At 41.2% G+C, this 22,051-nt stretch overlaps 1 protein-coding gene across 6 annotated transcripts in view; it reads left to right on the forward strand.

Annotated features, from left to right (window-relative positions):
* Window positions 1-22,051, forward strand: part of TCEA1 (transcription elongation factor A1) — a 49,599-nt gene that overhangs the window by 22,121 nt on the left and 5,427 nt on the right. For 3 of the 6 annotated variants that reach the window (XM_084849553.1, XM_084849552.1, XM_084849551.1), the window contains 5 exons: window positions 2,826-2,931; window positions 7,166-7,253; window positions 8,103-8,251; window positions 16,361-16,417; window positions 19,993-20,147. In XM_084849553.1, the coding sequence (XP_084705679.1) occupies window positions 2,826-2,931; window positions 7,166-7,253; window positions 8,103-8,251; window positions 16,361-16,417; window positions 19,993-20,147 (555 nt within the window). The remainder of the gene's footprint in view (window positions 1-2,825; window positions 2,932-7,165; window positions 7,254-8,102; window positions 8,252-16,360; window positions 16,418-19,992; window positions 20,148-22,051) is intronic. The other 3 variants (XM_084849556.1, XM_084849555.1, XM_084849554.1) reach the window with 1 other exon arrangement.

The raw sequence follows: 22,051 nt of genomic DNA on the forward strand, positions 1-22,051 counted from the left end.
GGAGTGGCCAACACAACAGTTTGGAACATCCTGAAAAAGATGGAATTCACTGGCAAGCTCAGCAACAGCAAAAGGCCTGGAAGACCACGGAAGGTAACTAAAGTGGATGACCACAGAATGCTGCTCATGGTGAAGAGGAACCCTTTCACAACATCTAGCCAGGTCAAGAACGCTCTTGTGGAGGTAGGCATGTCTTTGTCAACATCTACAGTCAAGAGACGGCTTTATGAATGTAAATACAGAGGCTTCACAACAAGGTGCAAACCACTGGGAACGCTCAAGAACAGACAGGCCAGATTAGCCTTTGCCAGCAAACACGTAAAAAAGCCTGCCCAGTTCTGGAATAAGATTCTTTGGACTGATGAAACCAAGATTAACTTGTACCAGAATGATGGGAAGAGAAAAGTATGGAGAAGGAAAGGAACAGCTCATGATTCAAAGCATACCACATCATCTATCAAACCTGGTGGAGGCAGTGTTATGGCATGGGCATGTATGGCTGCCAATGGAACCGGGTCACTGGTGTTTATTGATGACCTGACTGCTGATAAATGCAGCAGGATAAATTCTGAAGTGTATAGGGCTATACTTTCTGCTCAGATTCAGCCAAATGCTGCCAAACTGATAGGACGCCGCTTCATATTGCAGGTGGATAATGACCCAAAACATACAGCAAAAGCTACCCCAGAGTTTGTCAAGGCAAAGAAGTGGGATGTTCTTCAATGGCCAAATCAGTCACCTGGTGTCAACCCAATAGAGCATGCTTTTCACTTACTGAAGACAAGACTGAAGGCAGAAAGACCCACAAACCAGCAGCTGAAGGCAGCTGCAATGAAGGCCTGGCAAAGCATCTTGAGGGAGGAAACTCAGCATTTGGTCATGTCCATGGGTTCCAGGCTTCAGGCAGTCATTGACTGCAAAGGATTTTCGTCCAGGTATTAAAGGCGATCCTTAAGTTTGAAAGGATGTTGGTGGCTCATAAGTAATGGAACAAACCAACGATGTGTGTGTGTGTGTATGCCACTAGCTGTTCTTCCTGAATGGTTAGTGCCCCACTTTTGTCAAACCCCTTGAATTACAGCTGAAAGTCCTGACTTCGCTTCCATCTGGGTGTGCTTCCTTTCAACTTCAATGTGATGGTGTACAGAGGCCAACTGCCAAAACTGTTATCCTTGTTCCAATATTTCTGGCCCTGACTGTACAAATTGTGTCTTTGTTCAGTTATAAGAAGTTTTATATTTTTAGCACAGTAGATGGCAGTAGCACTCTGTATTTCAACACAAAGTTGCCTCTAGAGAGTAAGGCAGTCTTGTTAATGACACTAGATAATAGCTATCGTTATTGAATGGTATAGAAATAAACAAACAAACAAACAAATAAATAAAATTTTAAAACCCCAATAAAATACACCTTAGCAGCCTAAGGGGTATCTTTCTAACATCACAGCTTTTTGGAGCACTTACCTAGGATCAGTTTAGGTAAGATACTCTGGGTGTAACTTTTAAACAGTGAAAATATTATCTTCAAACTTTATAGGAATTGATTTGTAAGTACCACAACTTAAATGTCATTCATTCAGATGACAATGGTCATGATAAGCCTAGAATGTAAGATGCAGAAGTAATACTGTATTGGAGAATATATTTTGAAAGTTGTAGTATAAAGATAATAAAATAGTATTAAAAAGCATTGATTTATTGTACCTCTCAGTGTATGTGTTAACTATTTAAATGTAGTTTGTTAAACTACTTATCCCATAGAAGTTTGAGATCTTTGAAGTGAAACATACAGTTGTAATTTTGCACTGAAGATGAACTTCATCAATTTGTAGTTTGTGTCTTCTGTGCGAATTAAAAGCATTTGCTTATGTGTTCATAATTTTAATGTAATCCTTTTGTTTGGTTTAAGTAGTCATAGGTGTGGGTGCTTTACAAATTTCTATATTAAACGTAAGCGCCTGTTAAGTATAGATATTTCATTTAGCAATTATAGTCTTGGCTTAGAAGATAAAATAGAAGATAAGCTAAAATAAATGATGGGACATATTTACGGTGTCTCTATTTACAGCAATAAACAAACTCTGTTCTGTAGAAAATTATTGTCATGTTACTTATGATCAAGTCTGTCCATAACAATTAAAACAATCTCTGCATTGAGGCACACATTGCAAATATTACTATATAACTAAAATAGGGATAAATAGAACATTAATATCTAAAATCAGCAGTTTCTGACAATTTTCAGATTCAAAAATAATTTCAAATCAAATTCAACATTAATCAAGGCATTCTATTTACATTAGACCTGATTTTCTTGAGCAGATATTCTTCAAGTTTCAGCAGCAAGGAGGAAAAACATGCACTTCTGATAGTCTTAAATAGTGCTTACTATTAGATAGTGCTTACTCATCAACTAGGTAGTTCCTGAATAGGTTCTTAAACCAAGAGAACTTGGACAAAAGTCTAGAGGCAAAAATGCAAGCTTAACTCCCCTGGATGTCAAACATCAGATTAAAGTGAGCCCTTGTGTATGAGGGAGAATACTTAACTAGTGGCCCTCCACATGTTTTGGCCTACAACTCCCAGCATTCCTCACCACTGGCTATGCTGGTTAAGGCTAATGGGAGTTGTAGGCCAAAACATCTGGAGGTCCACAGTTTGTGCACCCTTACTTTAAACAGAGGACACTGAAAATTACTTGCAGTTTTATGCTTCTGACTTCATGCAGTTTTGCATGCTTTACAATATTATTTGAGATTCCTGTTTACTTCTTTTTGTGTCTTTGTAAATACTTGTTTAAGTGTTGATACCTGTCTTTGTTTGCAGTCTACAAGAATTGGAATGTCAGTGAATGCAATACGGAAGCAAAGCGCAGATGAAGAAGTTACATCTTTAGCAAAATCTCTCATTAAATCATGGAAGAAGTTATTAGGTAAGCTTCACTAAGCTTTTAAACTTTTTATTTCTCCAATTGGCTTTAACAGTAATATCTAAGGGTGCAATCCTATGGCAGCTAGACAGCGGCTATACGGCTGTAGGGTTGTTTGGTTTTCAGGAACCGACCTCGGAGTGTGCCTCCCCTGCCACCTTGTAGGCGGTGCGGATCATTGCTAGGCTCTGCATTCGGATGAGCAGTGCAGAGTGGGGCAAAAGGGGGTGTTCCTGGGGACGAGGAGTGCGGAAGTGCCGGTATGATACTTCCTATGCATTGGCCGGGTCCCCCCCCCTCCCCTGTTTTGAAGTCCCACAGCTAGACGGCTGAAATTGGCTGTCTAGCTGCGAGTGCAGGGCGGCCAGAGTGCAGAGGAGAAGATCCGCTCCGTGCTCCGCCTGCCCTGCATTGGATAGGCGGTCACCTCCAAGTTCGGAGGCAGCCACCTCTCCAGATAGGATTGCTCCCTCCTATGCTGTTACCTGTTTCAGTCATTCTTGCAAAACCAATTTCCTCTGCCATGACAGCGCCCCTTTATTTTTAACTTTCCTTTGCCTTAGAGTACAAATATTGGACATACAGACTGGTTGTTCTGGTGGGAGTATGGTTGGGGAGGCTGGATATTGAGAATCTTCTACAGAATTGATGTAAGACAGTAAAGAGTGACTGAACGATGGGAAAAGAGTACTATGGAACTTATTTATTTTTAATTCTTTTTAAAAGGATCCTCCCAAATCAGTGAATTCAGACTTTTGTGGAAGCTTACAATAAAAAGTTTGTAAACTACAATTATTAAAATAACATGTCAAAATAAAATTTCACAAACATCAGTCAGAATTTTAAAAACACTGGGCAATTTACTAAGCAGGTAACCAAAAGCCCTCTTGCTGAGATAAATTTTCATGAAAAAAGTGACTGGTTAGTTCAAATCATATGAAATTTAGTCACTGCTTTTTGGTTCTTGTCCCTTTAGGGTTGTTAGAATGCAATGCTGCAGTGACAAAGCCACCCCTCACAAGATTTTCCACTCAGAATCTCTAGATTAGCCTTCCCCAATCTGAGTCGCTCCTAATGTTGTTGGATTACAACCCCCATCAGACCAAGCCAGCATGGTCAATAGTCATGGATCATGGGAGATGCAGTACAACAGTATTTGGAGGGGCCCAGGTTTGGAAGGCTGCTGTAGACCTAGCCAACATTTCCTTTAAGGCATTCTATCTCTTGACTACTATCCCTAGCTGTCATGGCCTATCTGGTACACACTCTGATATAAAATACCAAATCAGTGAGACTGTTAACTGTAGCAAATCTCATGCCCAGAGTTTAATGGTTAGCACTTCTTATAAATCATATAGCTATAGCAGAACCTGTAAGCACACTGCTTAGTTCAAAAAACAGTTCAAGGCTAATAACTGTAACCATGCCAGGTATTAGTCCCACAACACTTTCTCAATTTGGGATGTCTATGGTTCAGAATAAAGGCAAGGTCAAGGGTCACGATAAATCCGGGCAAAAAACATTACAGGCAATTCAGGATGTGCTCCAAGAGCAAGTTACAAAACTAGAATTTACACATGCTGGCAGAGATAAGTCCAGCAGTAGATTCTACATCGGAATCTCTACAGTATGTACGTTAAGGCAGACTAAAGGTCAAGGGTCATGATAAGTCCAGGCAAGGGAGCATCACAGGCTTTTAAGATTACATTCCCAACACAGACTCGCCAGTGCTTGCTGCAGCTCCTGGTAACAGTTCCAAAGCAAACAAGAGTGTTACATACGTAATTCATGATAAGTCCAGGCAAGCCAGTATCTTGGGCAATTAAAACCATGGTAAGTCCAGGCAGGAGAGAGGCTCCCGAGCAGGGCCTCTGTGATCCATGCTCCCAGGCAACTAAGTCCAAGATTCAGGATAGTTCAGATGATACAAGGTTCAAAAAGACAAAGCTCCAGATTTGATGGAGAGTCCGGGTGAGAAGTGTGTCACGCAGCTCAGACAATGGAAAGTCCAGTATTCTTGAATCCCTCACCCTTCATAGTGACTGGGTTCACACAAAATGCTAACCCACACTCAGTGGTTGAGTTTGGGTTGGTGTTGAACCATGCGTTGTTCATTGAACCTGGGTTAACATGTTGTCTGAACCCAGGACATGGCTTGTTAACCATGCAATGTGGATTATTTTTCTTGAATGAGCCACCTTGAGAATCCATGGTTTGTTGTTGGGTTGTTCAGGGTAGTTAACAAGCCATCCTGTAGAAGATGTCCTGGGTCCAGACAACATGCTAACCCACGGTTCAATAAGAGTGTACACTCAACCACTGAATGTGAGTTAGTGTGTTGTGTAAACAGCCCTATTGTATAGCCTGCTGACCTTAAAACCTCATTTGTATGATCACCACAGCTTAAATAGCTTGTTTAAGCTGCGGTGGGTGCTGGTGCATGCCAGGCACCATTTGCCTAATTACCCCCCGCCCCCAGGAATGGCTTGTCATGTTGTCCAATCCTGGGTGGCATGGCTTGTTGGAGGAGGAAACAACTATCAGATAACCCATGGGCTGTTATTGAGTTATTTGTCGGTTGTTTCCCTCTCCAACAAGCTGTGCCACTTGGGTTAATACAACATGACAAGCCGCACCTGGAGTGGGAAGGTAATTAGGTAAATTGTGCCTGGAACACAACACACCTTTGATATGGTTTTGATAGCCAAAATTGGGGGAAACATTTAACATTATACATGCAAATGTTTTTCATTTTCAGAGGGATTATCTCACTTTTAACTCACAAATTTAGTGGGCTATTTTGCCTTTACTGACCAGTAGACTGCTGAAAGAATTCAGTCACTCAGGAAAGTGAAACTACTTCTCAACATTATCAGTATACTGTTATTAGAATGTGTTATGTCTACAGGAGCACCTGAGGAAGACTTTGCATTGTCGAAACGAAATCATGCCGGGGTCCATAGACTGCTAAATAACTGCTAGATACAACTTTTCTGTAAAATTGACTGCCAGATATAATTCATATTGTTGTGTCTGAACAATTGACTGACTGTCTATAATTGATAAGGCTGTTTTGAAAAACCATTTAGCGTAATTGTACCATCAAGTATTATAAACTTTGCAGAAGAAATTATGCTGTCAAAGACAGCATTATTTTTATGCCCTATGGAAAATAGCAGTTTAGAAGAGCCATTGAGATCCAGAAACAGCACCAGGGTGAGTTAAAAAGAAACTCCTCCTCCACTGCTGCTGTTCTGATGCAATTTGGAGGCCATCCATAACTGTTTTTTAGGTAAGAATAAAAATATTGGTAGAGCTGATCACGGATCTCCAGTGTATCATCTAATTTTGCTTTTCAGTCTGTTTCTTACTCTAGTCTTTCTTGATCCTCCTATCAACTTTCTCCCCTTTAACCTCCCTGTATCTTGGGACCACTTTTAAATGTTTACCCTGTGTGAGGTTTTCATTCCAGCCAAACTGACATTTCTGTTCCATCATAGAAGATGGACTGAAAACTGTTTAATTACCCTAAACAATTTACTCTGTCACACCAATTCAGCCAATAAGAATTGGAGGCTTCAGTGCCCCAGTCATAATTAAAGGGGCACAGGAGTGCCCCTTCAGTTAAGGTGGGTTGCAAAAAAAGTTCCACATTATAAGCCTCAAAATTCTGTTAGATATAAAAATGACACCTGTTGAGCTATTAACATGAAATTTGGCATCCATGATCTACCTGTTGAGGTCTACGGTTGTGCAAAGTTTCTTGGGAAAGCTGGTGATTTTAATACAGTGACTAAAGGCAACTTCGTTTGTGATTTAATGTACACATGAAAATATTAACTAAACAAGATCTGCCTGTATACAGGTAGGCTATGTATACAGGTAGGCTTGTTGTGGCTCAAGATTGGTTGTAGTTCCTTATCAAGTTTGTGCTGAGTAGGAAACCTTGATTTGCTGTCTCTTTACTGTGAGAGGAGGACTGAAAAGCTGGGATATGTCTGTCTGTTTAAAATCACCTGAGCTACAACAACTCACTAAGTGGCATTTAAGCAAGCTACTATTTCACAAACACAGCCCCCTGATCTGTAATATGGGTAATCATCCTGACTTACCTTACAGGGTTGTTGTAAGAATTATTGAGATAATATATGTAAAGCACTTTGAACACTTGCAATGTGCCATATAAATGAAACATTATTATTGACTATATGTCTTTACAAATGTGTATGTATTTCAGATGGACCATCAAATGATAAAGACTCTGAAGAAAAGAAAAAAGAAGCAGCATCCTCATCACAAAACAGTCCTGAAGCAAGGGAAGAAAGGTATTTCTTCTAACCTTTTTGTGTTGGTCATAGAAGAGGAAAAAGGTTGAACACTTCAAATTTGTGAAAGTTAGGGTAAGGGAAGCAGGTGGTAGGTAAGAAAATTAGTTTGCTCAGGGTGTGCCAAACTAGGCTACAAGCTTGATGGTTAATGGTAAACCTGATAAGATAATATCTGGAAAAAACTCTTACAAATGGAGTATTCCCATATTTTTTGCAGACGTATCTCATACTTAGGAAAACTAAAATCCTATGCCTTTAGACTTGGGAGATAGGAGTGATGGCAGTAGTTATGAATAGACTATAGACTAACTCTGTAGCTTAGCTTACCTCAGATACAATAATATGTTAACCTGATATTTATCACAGCAATAATGGGAATAGCAGGATTCGTGTTGGAACAGATCTAGCACCATAGGTCCTGTGTCTTGTACCACATGTATTCATTTTGGAATGTATCTTGACACTTCTATACTACTTGTGTGACTCACAATGGATTCTAGCAGTGTTCTTTATCATTTTGTCAGATATAATCTGTGTCCTTTTGGCTTTGGCTTTTTTCATTTTTTTCTAAATCAAAATATCTCAGATATTAGGCATGTACTGTCTCTCAGTGTAGTTTTTTTTTTACTTAACATTGCATTACACTAATAAGATTGGCAGAAGCCTAAGAAGTAATATTTTCCAGGTAATTATGTTGAACACTGTAACCTGAACTGCTGTTTAGAATTGGTGTATCTGAATAGTTAAATAATTGCAAATACTTGCTTTTTTGTCTGTAATATAATCCATTACTATCAGTAATGGAATGGACAAAATAAATTAAATATATATATATTGCTCATTTAGCAGTTCCAGTAGCAACTCAAGCAGCAAGAAAGAGGAAGCTAATGTTCCCTCAGAAACCTTTATTTCTTCTTTTCCTCGGGCTCCAAGCACGTCTGATTCTGTACGGATGAAATGTAGAGAAATGTTGGCAGCAGCTCTCAAAACAGGAGGTAAGCATTGTGCTACTACCCTTACATTTACTTCTACTCCACATTTCCTCTCTGGTGTTATGTAATCTTAATTGTAAGGCTCTTATTAATTTTATTGTAATGTAAAAGTGAGTGGTGAGGTGTAGGTTTTTGAGATAAGAACATAATCCATTTTGTGTTTCAGCATATAAATCCACTGTTTTTTTGTGAGCAGTAATACTTCTTGCAATAAATCGTCATGTAATCTTGTATTTCACTTCCAGAGCTGTCTTAGGTTATTGTTTTCAGCTCTGGGCTTGTAATTATAGCTAGAGTTTACTGCCAACTTCTTTAGAAATATTCCTTAATTCTGATGTTATAGTAATCGAGCTGGTCCAAAGCTGCTTTTCTACAAGTAGAAGGTGTCTTGTGGCTACAGAAGGGCTGTTTCTGATCTAGTGGTAAAGTGTTGCACAAGAAAATAAATTATCAGCAGGAAACAAGCTAGGAAGGCTTGGATCACTAGACAACAAAGGGGTGAAAGGATTTCTAGAGGAGGGTAGGTGGATTGCAGACAGTCTCAATGAATTCATTGTTTCAGTCTTCGCTGTGGAAGATGTTGAACAGATGGTTGAGCCTGAACTGCTTTTTGTGAGGGAGGACCTCTGAGAAACTGAATGAAAGAGGTAATGAGAGAGTTCTAGAGCATGACAAATTAAAAATTAATAAGTTGTTTGGTCCAGATGCAGCATACCTGAAAGTTGTTAAAGACCTCAAATGTGAAATTGCTGATGTACTGGAAAAATACTCAGTTTAAATGGCCACCTTACTGGAGGATTTGAAAGTAGTTGTTCATCTGGATAATAGGGGAGAAAATTACAGGCCAGCTAGATTCAGATGTGTTCTGATAAATTGGTGGAAGGTATTATTAAAGAGAAATCAGTGTGGCTTCTGCAAAAGCTTCCACTAAGCTTTTAATATAGACAGTGCTGCCTTTACTTCATTACCACTTGATATTGAATGGATAATGGGACTGCATGGATAACTGTACAGAAAGTGACACCAGACAACTCAAATTGGGGACTAAGACAACAAGATCTAGGTGCCTTACCCCCTGTGCCCCCAAGGCACCTTGCAGGCTGAAAGAGTTACTGGCTTGATCTTTCTTGTGCTGCAGTACCACTCTTATAATTGCCAGTGGGGTACTGTGGCTCATCAGCCCATCCAGAACAGGTGACTTAAGGGAGCAGTGGGGTCTGGCTCACTCTATGGGTGCGTTTGCACAATTGGGGAAAGAAAATAAGCCACTGTGGCTTATTTTCCTGCCCCGTGTGGGCTGGTCACATGCCACCTAATTACCTTTGCTGTGTGTGGCTTGTTGTATTGTCCAAACCCAGCAAGGGTGAGGTTTAACTTCAGATGCTTGTTTCATCAAGTAGCAATGCAGACTCTCTTTCCCAGCTCCACCTGCTCTGTTATCTGACAACCAACCAGTCTGTGACAGTTTCTTCTACCTTTGGTGCATTGAACGCTCACTAGAGTCAAATCCTAGTGCAGCTTGTCTTAGAGCTTGGCCAAGGCCTGATAATCACTGAAGTCTCACATAAAAACAATGACACTTCTACTGGGTGCTTCTCTTTTAGAGAAATCTCCCAGATAACATATTATTCAATCCAGTCCTAGCCAGTGGCTGTCCTATACTATGTACAGGGGTGGGGGGAAGTGCCGCTTCCTGCTTCTCCCCTGTGTCCTCTAGTCTGTGAAAGAGATGCCCCTGCTGTCCCCCTCCCCAGCAAGTTCTAATCTGTAATCTCATTCATGTTGTGATGGCTGGTGCTGGCATGCTTGCTTTCTGCTTCCCTTTGCTTGGTCAGTCCTCTAATGCAGTCCTCCAGCTCCAAACTTGCTGGCTGGGTTACTGAGCATGCATGGTGGGTGTGCATGCTTAAAATGTTCCCACAAACAGCAGTGCAATTGGCATAGGGGGCAAGCAAGGCTTCTGTGAGGACTACACTGTCTGGGTGTAACTGGGTTTCCTGTGCCTGCACAGGACCCAGCACTTAATTTGGAATAGGGTGTTGATGTAGGATGCCAGTAGTAGTAGTGTTTTGTTTATTTTGTAAAATTAATCCTGTGTGGTGCCTGCATGGTGAAAGAAGGGAGAGAAGTGACATAAACTGAATTGCTGTGGCTGTGTGGAGTGGACTGAGCCCTTTGCCTCCTTCCTTTCTTGTAGTGAGCAGACATAGTAGAAAGCAAGAGTGTGAATGTGTAATTTCTCCCATTCTCCTCAATTTCCCTTTTCTGTGCAGTAGTGGTTGTTGCTTGAACAGAAAAATATGGGTGTAAAGGAGTGCTTTAGTGTTGGCTGTGTAGATCCTCCCCAAAACCCTCTGTTTTGCAGGCATAATCTTAGTTACTTGCCTCATTTTCCTCTTTCTGTGCTATGGGTTGCTGGTGTGGATTCAAAGGACTGTGTTTGTGTGTTGCTGTGTGTTGGCTGGGTAGATCCTCCCCCTTGCCCCAACACTTGGCTTTGCTAGCATGTACTTAAAGTTTCCTCTGTGATCTAGGTTCCAGCCATGGAGCAGAGAAATGTGGGCTGAAAGGAATGTATTAGTATGGTGGAGATAAGGCCGAAACCTGTGCTTGGAATCTTAGAATCATAGAATAGTAGGGTTGGAAGGGGCCTACAAGGCCATCGAGTCCAACCCCCTGCTCAGTGCAGGAATCCAAGTCCGAGCATCCCTGACAGACAGCTGTCCAGCCTCGTCTTGAATGCCTCCAGTATGGGAGAGCCCACCACCTCCCTAAGTCATTGGTTCCATTGTCATATTGCTCTAACAGTCAGGACGTTTTTCCTGATGTTCAGCCAGAATCTGGCTTCCTGTCACTTGAGCCCATTATTCTGTGTCCTGCACTCTGGCATAATGGAGAAGAGATGCTGGCCTTCCTTTCTGTGACAACCTTTCAAGTACTTGAAGAGCGCCATCATATCTCTCCTCAGTCTCCTCTTCTCAAGGCTAAACATGCCCAGTTCTTTCAGTCTCTCTTCATAGGGCTTTGTTTCCAGTCCCCTGATAGTCTTTGTTGCCCTCCTCTGAACCCTCTCCAGTTTGTCTGCAACCTTCTTAAAGTGTGGTGTCGAGAACTGGACACAGTACTCCAGATGAGGCCTAACCAGTGCTGAGTAGAGGGGAACTAATACTTCCCGGGATTTGGAAGCTATGCTTCTATTAATGCAGCCCAAAATGGCATTGGCCTTTTTTGCAGCCACATCCCATTGTTGGCTCACATTCAGCTTGTGATTGACAACAATTCCAAGATCCTTCTCGCTTGTCGTGTTGTTGAGCCACGTATCCCCCATCTTGTAACTGTGCCTTTGGTTTCTTTTTCCTAGGTGCAGAACTTGGCATTTATCCGTATTAAATGTCATTCTGTTGTTTTCTGCCCAGTGCTCCAGTCTATCCAGATCACTTTGAATTTTGTTTGTCTTCCAAAGTATTAGCTATCCCGCCCAATTTTGTGTCCTCTGCAAATTTGATCAGCCTTCCCTGCACCTCCTCCTCCAAGTCATTAATAAAAATGTTGAAGAGCACTGGGCCCAGGACTGAGCCCTGCAGTACCCCACTCGTTACCTCTCCCCAGTTTGAGAAGGTCCCATTGAGAAGCACTCTTTGAGTCCGATTCTATAGCCAACTGTGGATCCACCGGATCGTTGTTTCATTTAGCCCACTTTGAGCTAGTTTGCTCATCAGGATATCATGGGGCATTTTGTTGAAAGCTTTGCTGAAGTCGAGGTATATTATGTCCACAGCATTCCCATGGTCCACAAGGGAGGTGACTTGATCAAAAAATGAGATCAGATTCATCTGGCAGGACTTGTTCTTGACAAATCCATGTTAGCTTCGAGTAATCACGGCATTGTTTTCAAGGTGCTTCCAGATGGCTTGCTTTATCATCTGCTCCAGAATTTTCCCAGGGATTGATGTCAGACTGACTGGTCTATAGTTCCCAGGTTCCTCCTTTTTACCCTTTTTGAAGATAGGAACAACATTAGCCCTCCTCCAGTCATCTGGCACTTCCCCTGTCCTCCATGATTTCTCAAAGAGAATAGACAGCAGTTCTGAAAGTTCTTCTGCCAGTTCCTTTATTACTCTAGGATGCAGTTCATCTGGCCCTGGAGATTTGAACTCATTCAAAGTAAGTAGGTGTTCCTTGACCATTTGCCTATCAATCTCAAGCTGCAGTTCTGCCCCTTCAGCCTGTACTTCGCCTTTGCTAGAGGGGTCATAGACCCTCTTTTGGGAGAAGACTGAGCCAAAGTAGGAATTGAGCACCTTGCCTTTTCTTTGTCATCTGTTATTATTTTGCCATCCTTATTTAATAGTTGAACGACCATTTCTTTCCTCTGCCTTTTACTATGCACGTAGCTGAAGAAAGACTTTTGTTGTTTTTAGCATCCCTCGCTAACCTCAGCTCGTTCTCAGCTTTAGCCTTCCTGACGCCATCCCTGCAATTCTGTGCTACCTGCCTGTACTCTTCCTTTGTTGCTTGGCCTTCTTTCCACCTCCTATATGTGTCCTTTTTTGTTTTCAGGTCATCCCTAAGCTTTTTGTGAAGCCACATTGGCTTCTTCTGTTGTCTTCCACCTTTTCTTCTTGTTGGAATTGTTTGTAATTGTGCCTTGAGAATTTCCTTTTTTAAAAGCTCCCACCCATCTTGGACTCCTTTTCTCGTTAGCGTCGCTTGCCATGGGACCTTACTGATCAATGTTCTGAGTTTATTAAAATCAGCTTTCCTAAAATCCAGGGTACGCGTTTGACTACACTCGGCTTTTGCTTCCCTTAGAACCAAGAACTGAAGTACAACATGGTCACTTTCCCCCAGAGTTCCTGCAACTGCTACTTTATCCACTAAGTCATCTCTGTTGGTTAGGATCAAGTCAAGGATAGCTGATCCTCTGGTTCCTTCCTGTAGGAGGAAGTTATCTGCCACACAAGTCAGGAATTTCCTGGAGGGGCCATGTTTTGCAGAATTTGTCTCCCAACAAATATCGGGGAAATTGAAGCCCCACATTACTACTACATCATGCTTCCTTAAAACATTGGCTATTTGCTTTTCAAAAGTTTCATCCTCGTCTTCTCCTTGGTTGAGTGGCCAGTAGTAGACTCTGACCACCAGGTTCCTTTTATTCTTTGCTCCATTTATTTTGATCCAGATGTTCTCTATGGGGCTACCAAGCTCATCCTCCTGTATTTCTGTGCAGAGATGAGTATTTTTCACATACAGTGCAACCCCACCTCCCTTTCTGTTCCTCCTGTTCTTTTTGAACAAGTTATATCCTTCAATTGCTGTATTCCAGTCATGAGAGTCATCCCACCAAGTCTCAGTTATACCTATCAAGTTATAATTTCCCTCTTGTATTAAGAGTTCAAGTTCATTCTGTTCGTTTCCCATACTCTGGGCATTAGTATATAGACATGGAAGACCATGTGCTTCATAGTCTGGCTTTCTTCCTACATGTGTCTGAAGACTATTATTGGGCACTATTAGAGCTGTTCTCTCCGTTGCGGTGCATGAGCCTTCATCCCTTGTTACCCCCAGCTTTACATCTCCATTCCCCATAGGATTCAGTTTAAAGCCCTCCTGATGACGTTCTTCATGCTGTGGCCATACACATTCTTCCCATCCTTTGTGAGGTTCAATCCATCCCTTGCCAACAGCCCATCTTCCAGGAAGTATAGCCGTGGTCCCAGAATCCAAATCTCTCTCGTCGGCACCACCTTCGTAGCCGTCATTCACCCATACTATTTTTCTTTCCCTTTCTATCCCTCTTCTAACTACTGGAAGGATGGATGAGAAAACTATCCGGACCCCAAAGTTCTTGAGTTTCCTTCCCAAAGCTTCAAAGTCTGACGTGATTTCTTCGTAGCTCCGCTTGGCGGTATCATTTGTTCCCACATGGATGAGAAGAAAGGGATACCTGTCAGTGGGCTTTATGAGTGCAGGCAACCTTTCAGTCACGTCTCTAATCTGTCCTCCCAGGAGACAACATACCTGGCGAGTCCACGGGTCTTCGCGACATACTTGGGTCTCAATCCCATGCAGCAAGGAGTCTCCCACTATTACTACTCTTCTCTTCTTGTTGTAAGCCTGGGTTTCATTGCCTCAGCTTGATTGACCTTCAGCCTCTTGCTCACTCTCGTGCAGGTTCCCCTGTGATTCTTCCTCTGCAGGCTGCCCTCCAGTCTCATCCTCAAGTACCTGGAAATGGTTCCACAGCTTCCACTGGTGCAGAGTGGCGTCTAGTTCTTCTTCTCCTAACTGTCACCCTTTTCCAAGGAGTATCCTCTACTGTATTTTTCCTCACCTCAGCACTGACCACTTCTGCTTCAGCTTGCTGTTGCTCTTCATCTTGATCTCTATCAAGTGACTTGCCTCTTTTCCTTTGTGTGAAATGGTTTTCTGCTTCAGTCTCCTGGCCCACCCACTCCACCCCTAAGATTTTTAATCTTGGACCAGCGGACCCTGCAATGAATTGTTGCAGTGCGAAGGGTCTTTGCAAGGGAGGAGGGTGGGGAGAAAACTAGACCTTGTAGGCTCTACCTACAGTGGATCCCTTGGCTTTGCTTGCCAGTATCTGCCCTGCCCTCTGCCACACTAGTCCTAATTGGCACCAGTCACCAGTTATCCTAGCTAAGGACTTTCATAAATTGTGTAATTCTGTGTTATAAAATTACTACCAAAAGTCAATATGTTCGAAACTCAGTCAGCATGGTGTAGTGGTGAGAGTGTTGGACTGGGAGCAAGGAGATCCGGGTTCTAGTCCCCACTCGGCCATGGAAGCTCACTGGGTGACTCTGGGCCAGTCACAGACTCTCAGCCCAACCTACCTCACAGGGTTGTTGTTGTGAGGCTGAAATGGAGAGGAGGAGGAGGAGGAGGAGGAGGATAGTGTAAGCCACTTTGGGTTGCTTGCAAGAGGAAAAAAAGTGGATACGAATGCAATAAGAAAGAAAGAGAAACTCACCGCTCACTTCATCTTGTCAAATGATTTCTCTGCATTAAAGAATGCACATTCATTTGGTAAGGTAGTTTTTAAACTTTACTATCAAATGTAGTTATTTTACTTATGTTTTCTTTTATGTAACTCTTCTGCTGGTCTGCTATGCATGTATACTTGCTTATAAAGCTATCAAACTGATCCTAGCTTCCTTCAGTATTTGATTCTGCTTCAGATATTCATTAATTAATTACTAGAGGCAAAGGTTCTTCTAGAATAATGAAAATAATTCACCTGCATCTTAGTTTACTGCATGATCGTACATAATTTCAGATACCTCTGCAGGTCATATCATGACATTTAATATACCTCTGTCGGTTTCTGATAACTTTGGAAACAGATTTTCTTTGGGTTTAGTACCCAGTTTCATTGGAAAGGACAATAAAATATTTTGTGAGCTAACTGAATATTATAATGAGAAGGTTTAGCACTGATGATGTCATATTTAATATTTTTAAAGCTTATATTAGCTGTCAAATGGAAAATCTTATTCAAATCTTCAGTGACATTAAGGTTGCAATTCTACAACCACTTACCTGGGAATGAACCCTGAGTACATATGTAGAAGATTGCATTGTAAGGCTGCAATTGTATGTACATTTACCTGGAAATAAGCTTAGTTGAACAGTTACATTTGCTTATGATTAAATATGTATAGGATTGCCCTGCAAAAGTCCACTGTGACCTTACTACTATGGTTTTCATACAGTTTCATAGGTGGTGACATATTTAAAGTAATCGACATGTCCTCAGCGTTTTTATTTAACTTCTGTGTTCTTTAATGTCAATAGCTAAGGGTGTGTATGGATTTTGGATAACAGATCCTTTTCATGGGCCTCCAAAGGACTAAATCACCTGGTTTTGAGAACTTCATCTATAAATCAATATGCCTAGGGTTTTTTTCTCAAATTCTGAGTGCTCCTGGCGTCTGCTGCAATAACTTATGTTGGACAGGAGCCATATTGAAGTGATAAATAATGATGGCGCCCTGTTAATAGCACTACAATCAATTTTCATGAAAGGTGGTATAAAACATTTTAAATCAAGGTAAATATTAACAATCATACAATTGACTTCTTTTTCAGATGATTACATTGCTATTGGTGCTGATGAGGAAGAGCTGGGTTCTCAGATTGAAGAAGATATCCTTTCCTGTGCAATGAGTGTTTGACCATCTTTTATAATTTAACAGGCTGAAGTTTTTGATGAACTGCACTGAGTGCAGAAAGGCAATATAGAAATAGTGCTATATTATTAAAAACCAGGGAGCTCTGGCTATTGGGCAGTAAAGAAATGAAATGAATAAATAAATAACCAACCAACCAACCTGTGTCAGATTTTAGAGTGTAAGTTCCTTGGGATAAGGGCCTGTCATGCACATTGATGGTACTATATAAAGAAGTAGAAGACTACTAGTCCTTTAAAGTAACACTCAACATAAAATGAAGAACATTTCATTAAAATCATATATTATATTATAATAAATTTTATAATAATATATATAATAAACATATTTTATAATGTATATATTTCATAAATTATAAAAGAATTTTAAATAGTTTTCATTAAAATAAAAACACTATAAAAAACAAAACAACCCCCCACACACAACACACACACACAAATACAACAGCAGGAATCAAAATTCAAACTGCCACATCAACCTCCAAAGACCAGTCAGAACAAAAGTTAAGAAAGAGATGTTGAATCCTTCTAAAACCTCCCATAGAACTAGTGGGTATCTCTGGAAAGAAAATACTGTAGAAATGTTCTTGCAAAGAAAGCACTGCTCCTTCTAGTTGTCACCTTTGTCTTCTGGAGCTTGGATCTGGTGCAAGGCTACACTTGAGAACCTTACAGAAGAAGGTGTTCCTTGCAATAACCCTGGGTGCAGGCCATGTAGAATTCTTCGCATTCAGTCACCAAAAAAAAAGATCTTTTTGAAAGCAAAATGATCCTATCGATGACTGGAATGGCCTACCTGATGGAGAAAAATTGTTTTAGTACAGGGGTGGGCAATGTCAGGAGGTCCAAGGGGTCATTTCCTCCCACAGACCCCCCTGCCCCTGGGCTGCACCTCCCCCTTGTGCTGGAAAATATAAAGGAAATTTTAAAAATTTAATGGCATACAGAGCAGCTACGGAGCACGAAAAAGATCAAAATTATCATAGAATAGTAGGGTTGGAAGGGGCCTACAAGACCATCGAGTCCAACCCCTTGTTTTCAAGCTAATGTTGACCCTTTTGGTGCTCCGTAGTAGATACAGAGCATTCAGAGGACCAAAAAAGCTTCAAAATAGTTGTTCCAGACACCATTTTGTTAATTATTATTATTATTGTTGTTGTTGTTGTTGTTGTTTTACCATTTTGGAGGGTGGCAGGGGCCATAGCAGGGGGTTGCATACAGCCTGTGAGCTGCATGTTGCCCACCCTTGCTTTAGTTTGACTTTAATAACTTTTATTTCTTTTGTCTTCCTTAAAGACAAGCAATTTCATTTTCATATGATAGGCTCATACAGTAGTAAAGTTTGCTTCTTCCAGTTACTTACTTGAACACAGTGATAAAACATATTTAACAGTTTTCCAAAGAATGGGTAGGGGGGAGGGGTGGGTCTCCTGGAAGTGTGTACTTCCAGATAGCACATCTAACTCCCATCCTTCCTTCAAAGCGGTAAGCATGGAATACCATTTTCCCATTTTATCCTTGCACCAACCTTGTGAGGTAGGGTACACTGAAAGATGGTGGCCTTCTTGAACATGGTGCGAAGTAGATGTTTTGTGCTTCCATTTCCAGCATTCCTGGCCATTGGCCAGTGCCTGTGGCTGATGGGTGTTGAAGTCCAAAACATCTGGGGGGCACCAAGTTGAGGAAGGCTGGCTTAAGGCCACTCAATGAGCTTAATGGCTCAGTAGTATATATTTGAACTTGGATCTCCCCAGTTGAAGTCTGACATTGTATTCACTATACCATACTGGCTCTCTTAGGATAGCCCACTGACTTAAACCTAAAAGGAACACCTGCCCAAGTTTTTTTAAGCTTATAGAGGTTCAGATTAATCAGTGACTCAGTGATGCTGTCAAAGGCATTGCAAAGTATTTTGTATACATGCATCAATTGACACCTATGTTAGTTCTAGCACTGTTTATAGTGCTGTTTGTGTAGGGGACAGAAGATGATAGGGAAGGCTGTTGTGGGTTTCCCAGAAGGATCTCTCTGACCACTGTTGAAAACAGGATTAGTTTGATCCTGATGGACCTTTGGCCTCAGTGGAGGTGGCAATCAACGTGCTGTCGGGGGACGGGGGGAGCAGTGAATTGTCCCTGCAGAGGACTCCCTCCCCCCTGCAACAAAAAACCTTTCACAAACGTTGGTGCTTTGCTTGCAAGCCTGCTTCCTTATGTTGCGCTGGACTGTCTCTAGCCATTCCCTCCTGCCAAAGCGTGGCACTGGCTTCAGTTGGCAAACTGAGTGTGTGCGTCAATTACACACACTCAGATCATTCCCCTGCACCAGGGAAGGCAATAAGGAGTATCAGTGTAGGGCGCCTTTAGGAAATGATCCCCTACAACTTCAAATAAATAATTAAAGAGGCTGTGCCTATGTGGAGAACGAGCCACTAAGCCAAGCTATTGGGCATTGCTGCATGGCGCTCTGAGCTGTTGCGGGGGGGGGGGGGGGAATTAGTAGAGCAGATGACAGTGTTGTGATGATCTTACCCCTCCCCCCCAAAAATTGGGTGGCTGCACAGCAGTAGTCGGTCATCTGGTCTACTAGCTACAGAGCAAGAATGCGGCTGGCAGAGGCGGAGAGAGGGGAATGGAGCACCATGAGATTAAGTATTTTGCGGGTTTGAATTATTTTTAAAGACCAGAAGAGTGAATGTAAGTGTGTGAGGAAGTGTGTGTGTGTGTGTAAGTGTGTAAGTGTATTAACGAGAAAGAGAGCCAGAGTAAGCCAGCATGCAAAAGAGATTGTGTGTGTGCGTTTATGTCTATTTCTTTCTACGCTGTGTTTTAGTGCACTCTTTAAAAATGTTTCTCGTACTGACCACCAGAAGTATATGTGCAAGCTAGTTTTTTATATTGTAACAGTGGTGAGAAGCAGCACATCTGAGTAGGCAGGCACATTTGGGGAATGTTGCAAAGAGGTGATTTGGGGGCTGTTCTGAGAACTTGGTGCTGTATTCCAAGGTTGGTTTTTTGTGTGAAGAGATGATGATTATGATGATTCGTGATGATGTATTGCTCTGTGGATTCCCTCTTCCCACTCATGATTTTAAAGTCACTTGATTCTTTATGCAATGGGAGTTGCTGCTGGAGCAAGAGAATGTGGGTCCAAAGACAACACAGCTTTTGTGCGGGCTGTGTTGTGTGATTCTTTCTGCCCTCACCCCCCCCCCACCCCGGCCTAGTCCCCACACACTTGGCATTCACAATTTTAAAGTCACTTGATTATTTGTGCATTGCTGGGCTGTGGCCAGTTATCTATCGTATTTGTGGAAACCTTTCCCATGCTAAGCTCACATTCCCAGTCATCAAGTAGTATTAAGATTCATATCCTCAGTCTCATCAGCAAGTATTGTATGTTTAACATGCTCTTGTCAATTCAAAGACAGGAATGGATGTAAATGGTAGCTTAGTTTTGATTAAATGTTTGAAAAAGAATGAAGTGCAATTTTACACTATTCATATTGCTGTTGTCCTTAACTCATAAGCACCTATATTTCAGGAGCTAAAAAACACCGACATGAAATACAAAAATAGGGTGCGAAGCAGGATAGCAAACCTTAAGGACACAAAGAATCCTAATCTAAGGAAAAATGTTTTATGTGGGAATATACTTCCTGACAGGTTTGCTAAAATGACAGCAGAGGTAAGTAATTCATTCAGCTTACATGTTGTAATATTTTTATTAGGCCAACCAAAAGATCACAAAAAATTGTGCAGGCTTTCAAGATTCGCTTCATATGGTAAGATGATAGAACATGCATTCAGCGTAATACATCTTTCATTTTCTCAAGCTAAGATTTCAGTGCAGTTCCATACTACTAAGAACTGGGTATTCTGGAAACAAAGACCTACTAAAACCTTAGCAGCTAGCTACACTGATGTATGCTCAGTAGAGCACAAAGGTTCATAGCCTTTCATGTGTTTCTAAAACAGAAATGCTGTGTCGCTCATCTTTTCAAAAATATTACTGTGAAATATATATATATGCTCAGATTTTAGTTACATTTAGAAGACTAAATTAGATGTAAGCTATAATGTACGCCTTTAAAATCTCCATAGGGATATGAGGTGCCATAGTACATGCTTTGCGTGCAGAAGGTCCCAGGTTCAATCCCTGGCATTTCAAGATATAGCCTGGAAAAGCTCCTGTCTGAAACCTTCAGAGAGCGCTGCCAGTCAGTGTAGACAAGGGGTGCAGAATTATAATGGGGGTGATAAATTGCCCCCTACCAGGCCCTCAAAGTGCTGGATGTCATCAACCGCCCCCATTTTACCTTCTCCACCTGCCCATTTTGCTTTTCTCAGCATGGAGAAATGGACTTGGCCAGCGCTGGGAGTAGCAGCCGGGGATGAGTACTTGACCGGTACTAGATAGAGCGGCTGTCCCTCCCAGCACCAGCTGAATCCTCTGCTGCCCACATCCCTGCTGTTACCTCAGATCAGAGATAATATATTTATTTTTAACCATTATGGTCATATCAACTTGACATATAAAATACATATTATATATATATGCATAAAATTTTAAACATAAATTAAATCAGTGTGTCTTAAAAATACAATCAATAATACAATAAGTAATGATTAATAAACATTAAACAACATCTTTACAATTCATTACATTAGATTCAGCAAAACTCCCCAGTTTTTGGGCAGCCACTGCAAACCTTGCAACTCCATCTGTCACAAACTTAACCGAATCAGACAACAAATATACAATCTTAACTTGATCATCACCAGACATTTCCTTCACCAAATTCAAAATAAATTTTTCCCTTGGTTCAGAATAAAGAGAACAATATAATACATAATGATAAAGGTCTTCTACTACCTGAGCGCCACATATGCAAAGACGCTGTTCTATTAGTATGTTATGATAGCGTCCCTCTAGATATTGAGAGGGCATGGTCTGAAATTGCAGTGCCAGAGAATGCCTTTCTAAATGAACTAACAGACAATTCATAAAGATAATTTTCAAAACAGTGAGAGAATTTTAAAAAACACAATTGTGGAGAAAACCTTGATTTCTGGATTGTCTCTAAATCTTGTTGGGCATATAAATCCCTCAACTTATTTTTTATAGACCCTCGAATCTGATTTAAGATTATGATCTTCAGAATCTGAGGTATTATATCAAGTGCTAACATTTGCTCTTCACAGTTAGATACCCAAGAATTTTGCCTATCAGAATGCAATTGTTCTAAAAAACATTTCTTATGATTCCTAGAACCCTCCATATTACATAATTTAAAATAATACATAAACATAGCTAAAAAAAACATTAAAATGTATGGGCATTACTCCAATTTCTGCCCTGATATGGCATGGCAGATGGCAAGCCAAGTAGGGCTTTAAAAAAATTATTTTGAGCAGTTTCCAACTGATTTATTTTTGCCAAATCCCAAATTGCAGCCTCATAAGTCATTTGTGGGAGCACTTTTCCTTTATATACTCTTAAGGCAGGAGTGATCATATTACCAGTAAAACCTAGGACTGCTTGCGATGATCTTGAGACCTTCAGTACTGCGGAGGTCAAATGATGAGTCC

Source organism: Heloderma suspectum, chromosome 4, assembly GCF_057233095.1.
Source record: "Heloderma suspectum isolate Gila_16-S chromosome 4, 16-S_ref, whole genome shotgun sequence".
Taxonomy (NCBI): Eukaryota; Metazoa; Chordata; class Lepidosauria; order Squamata; family Helodermatidae; genus Heloderma; species Heloderma suspectum.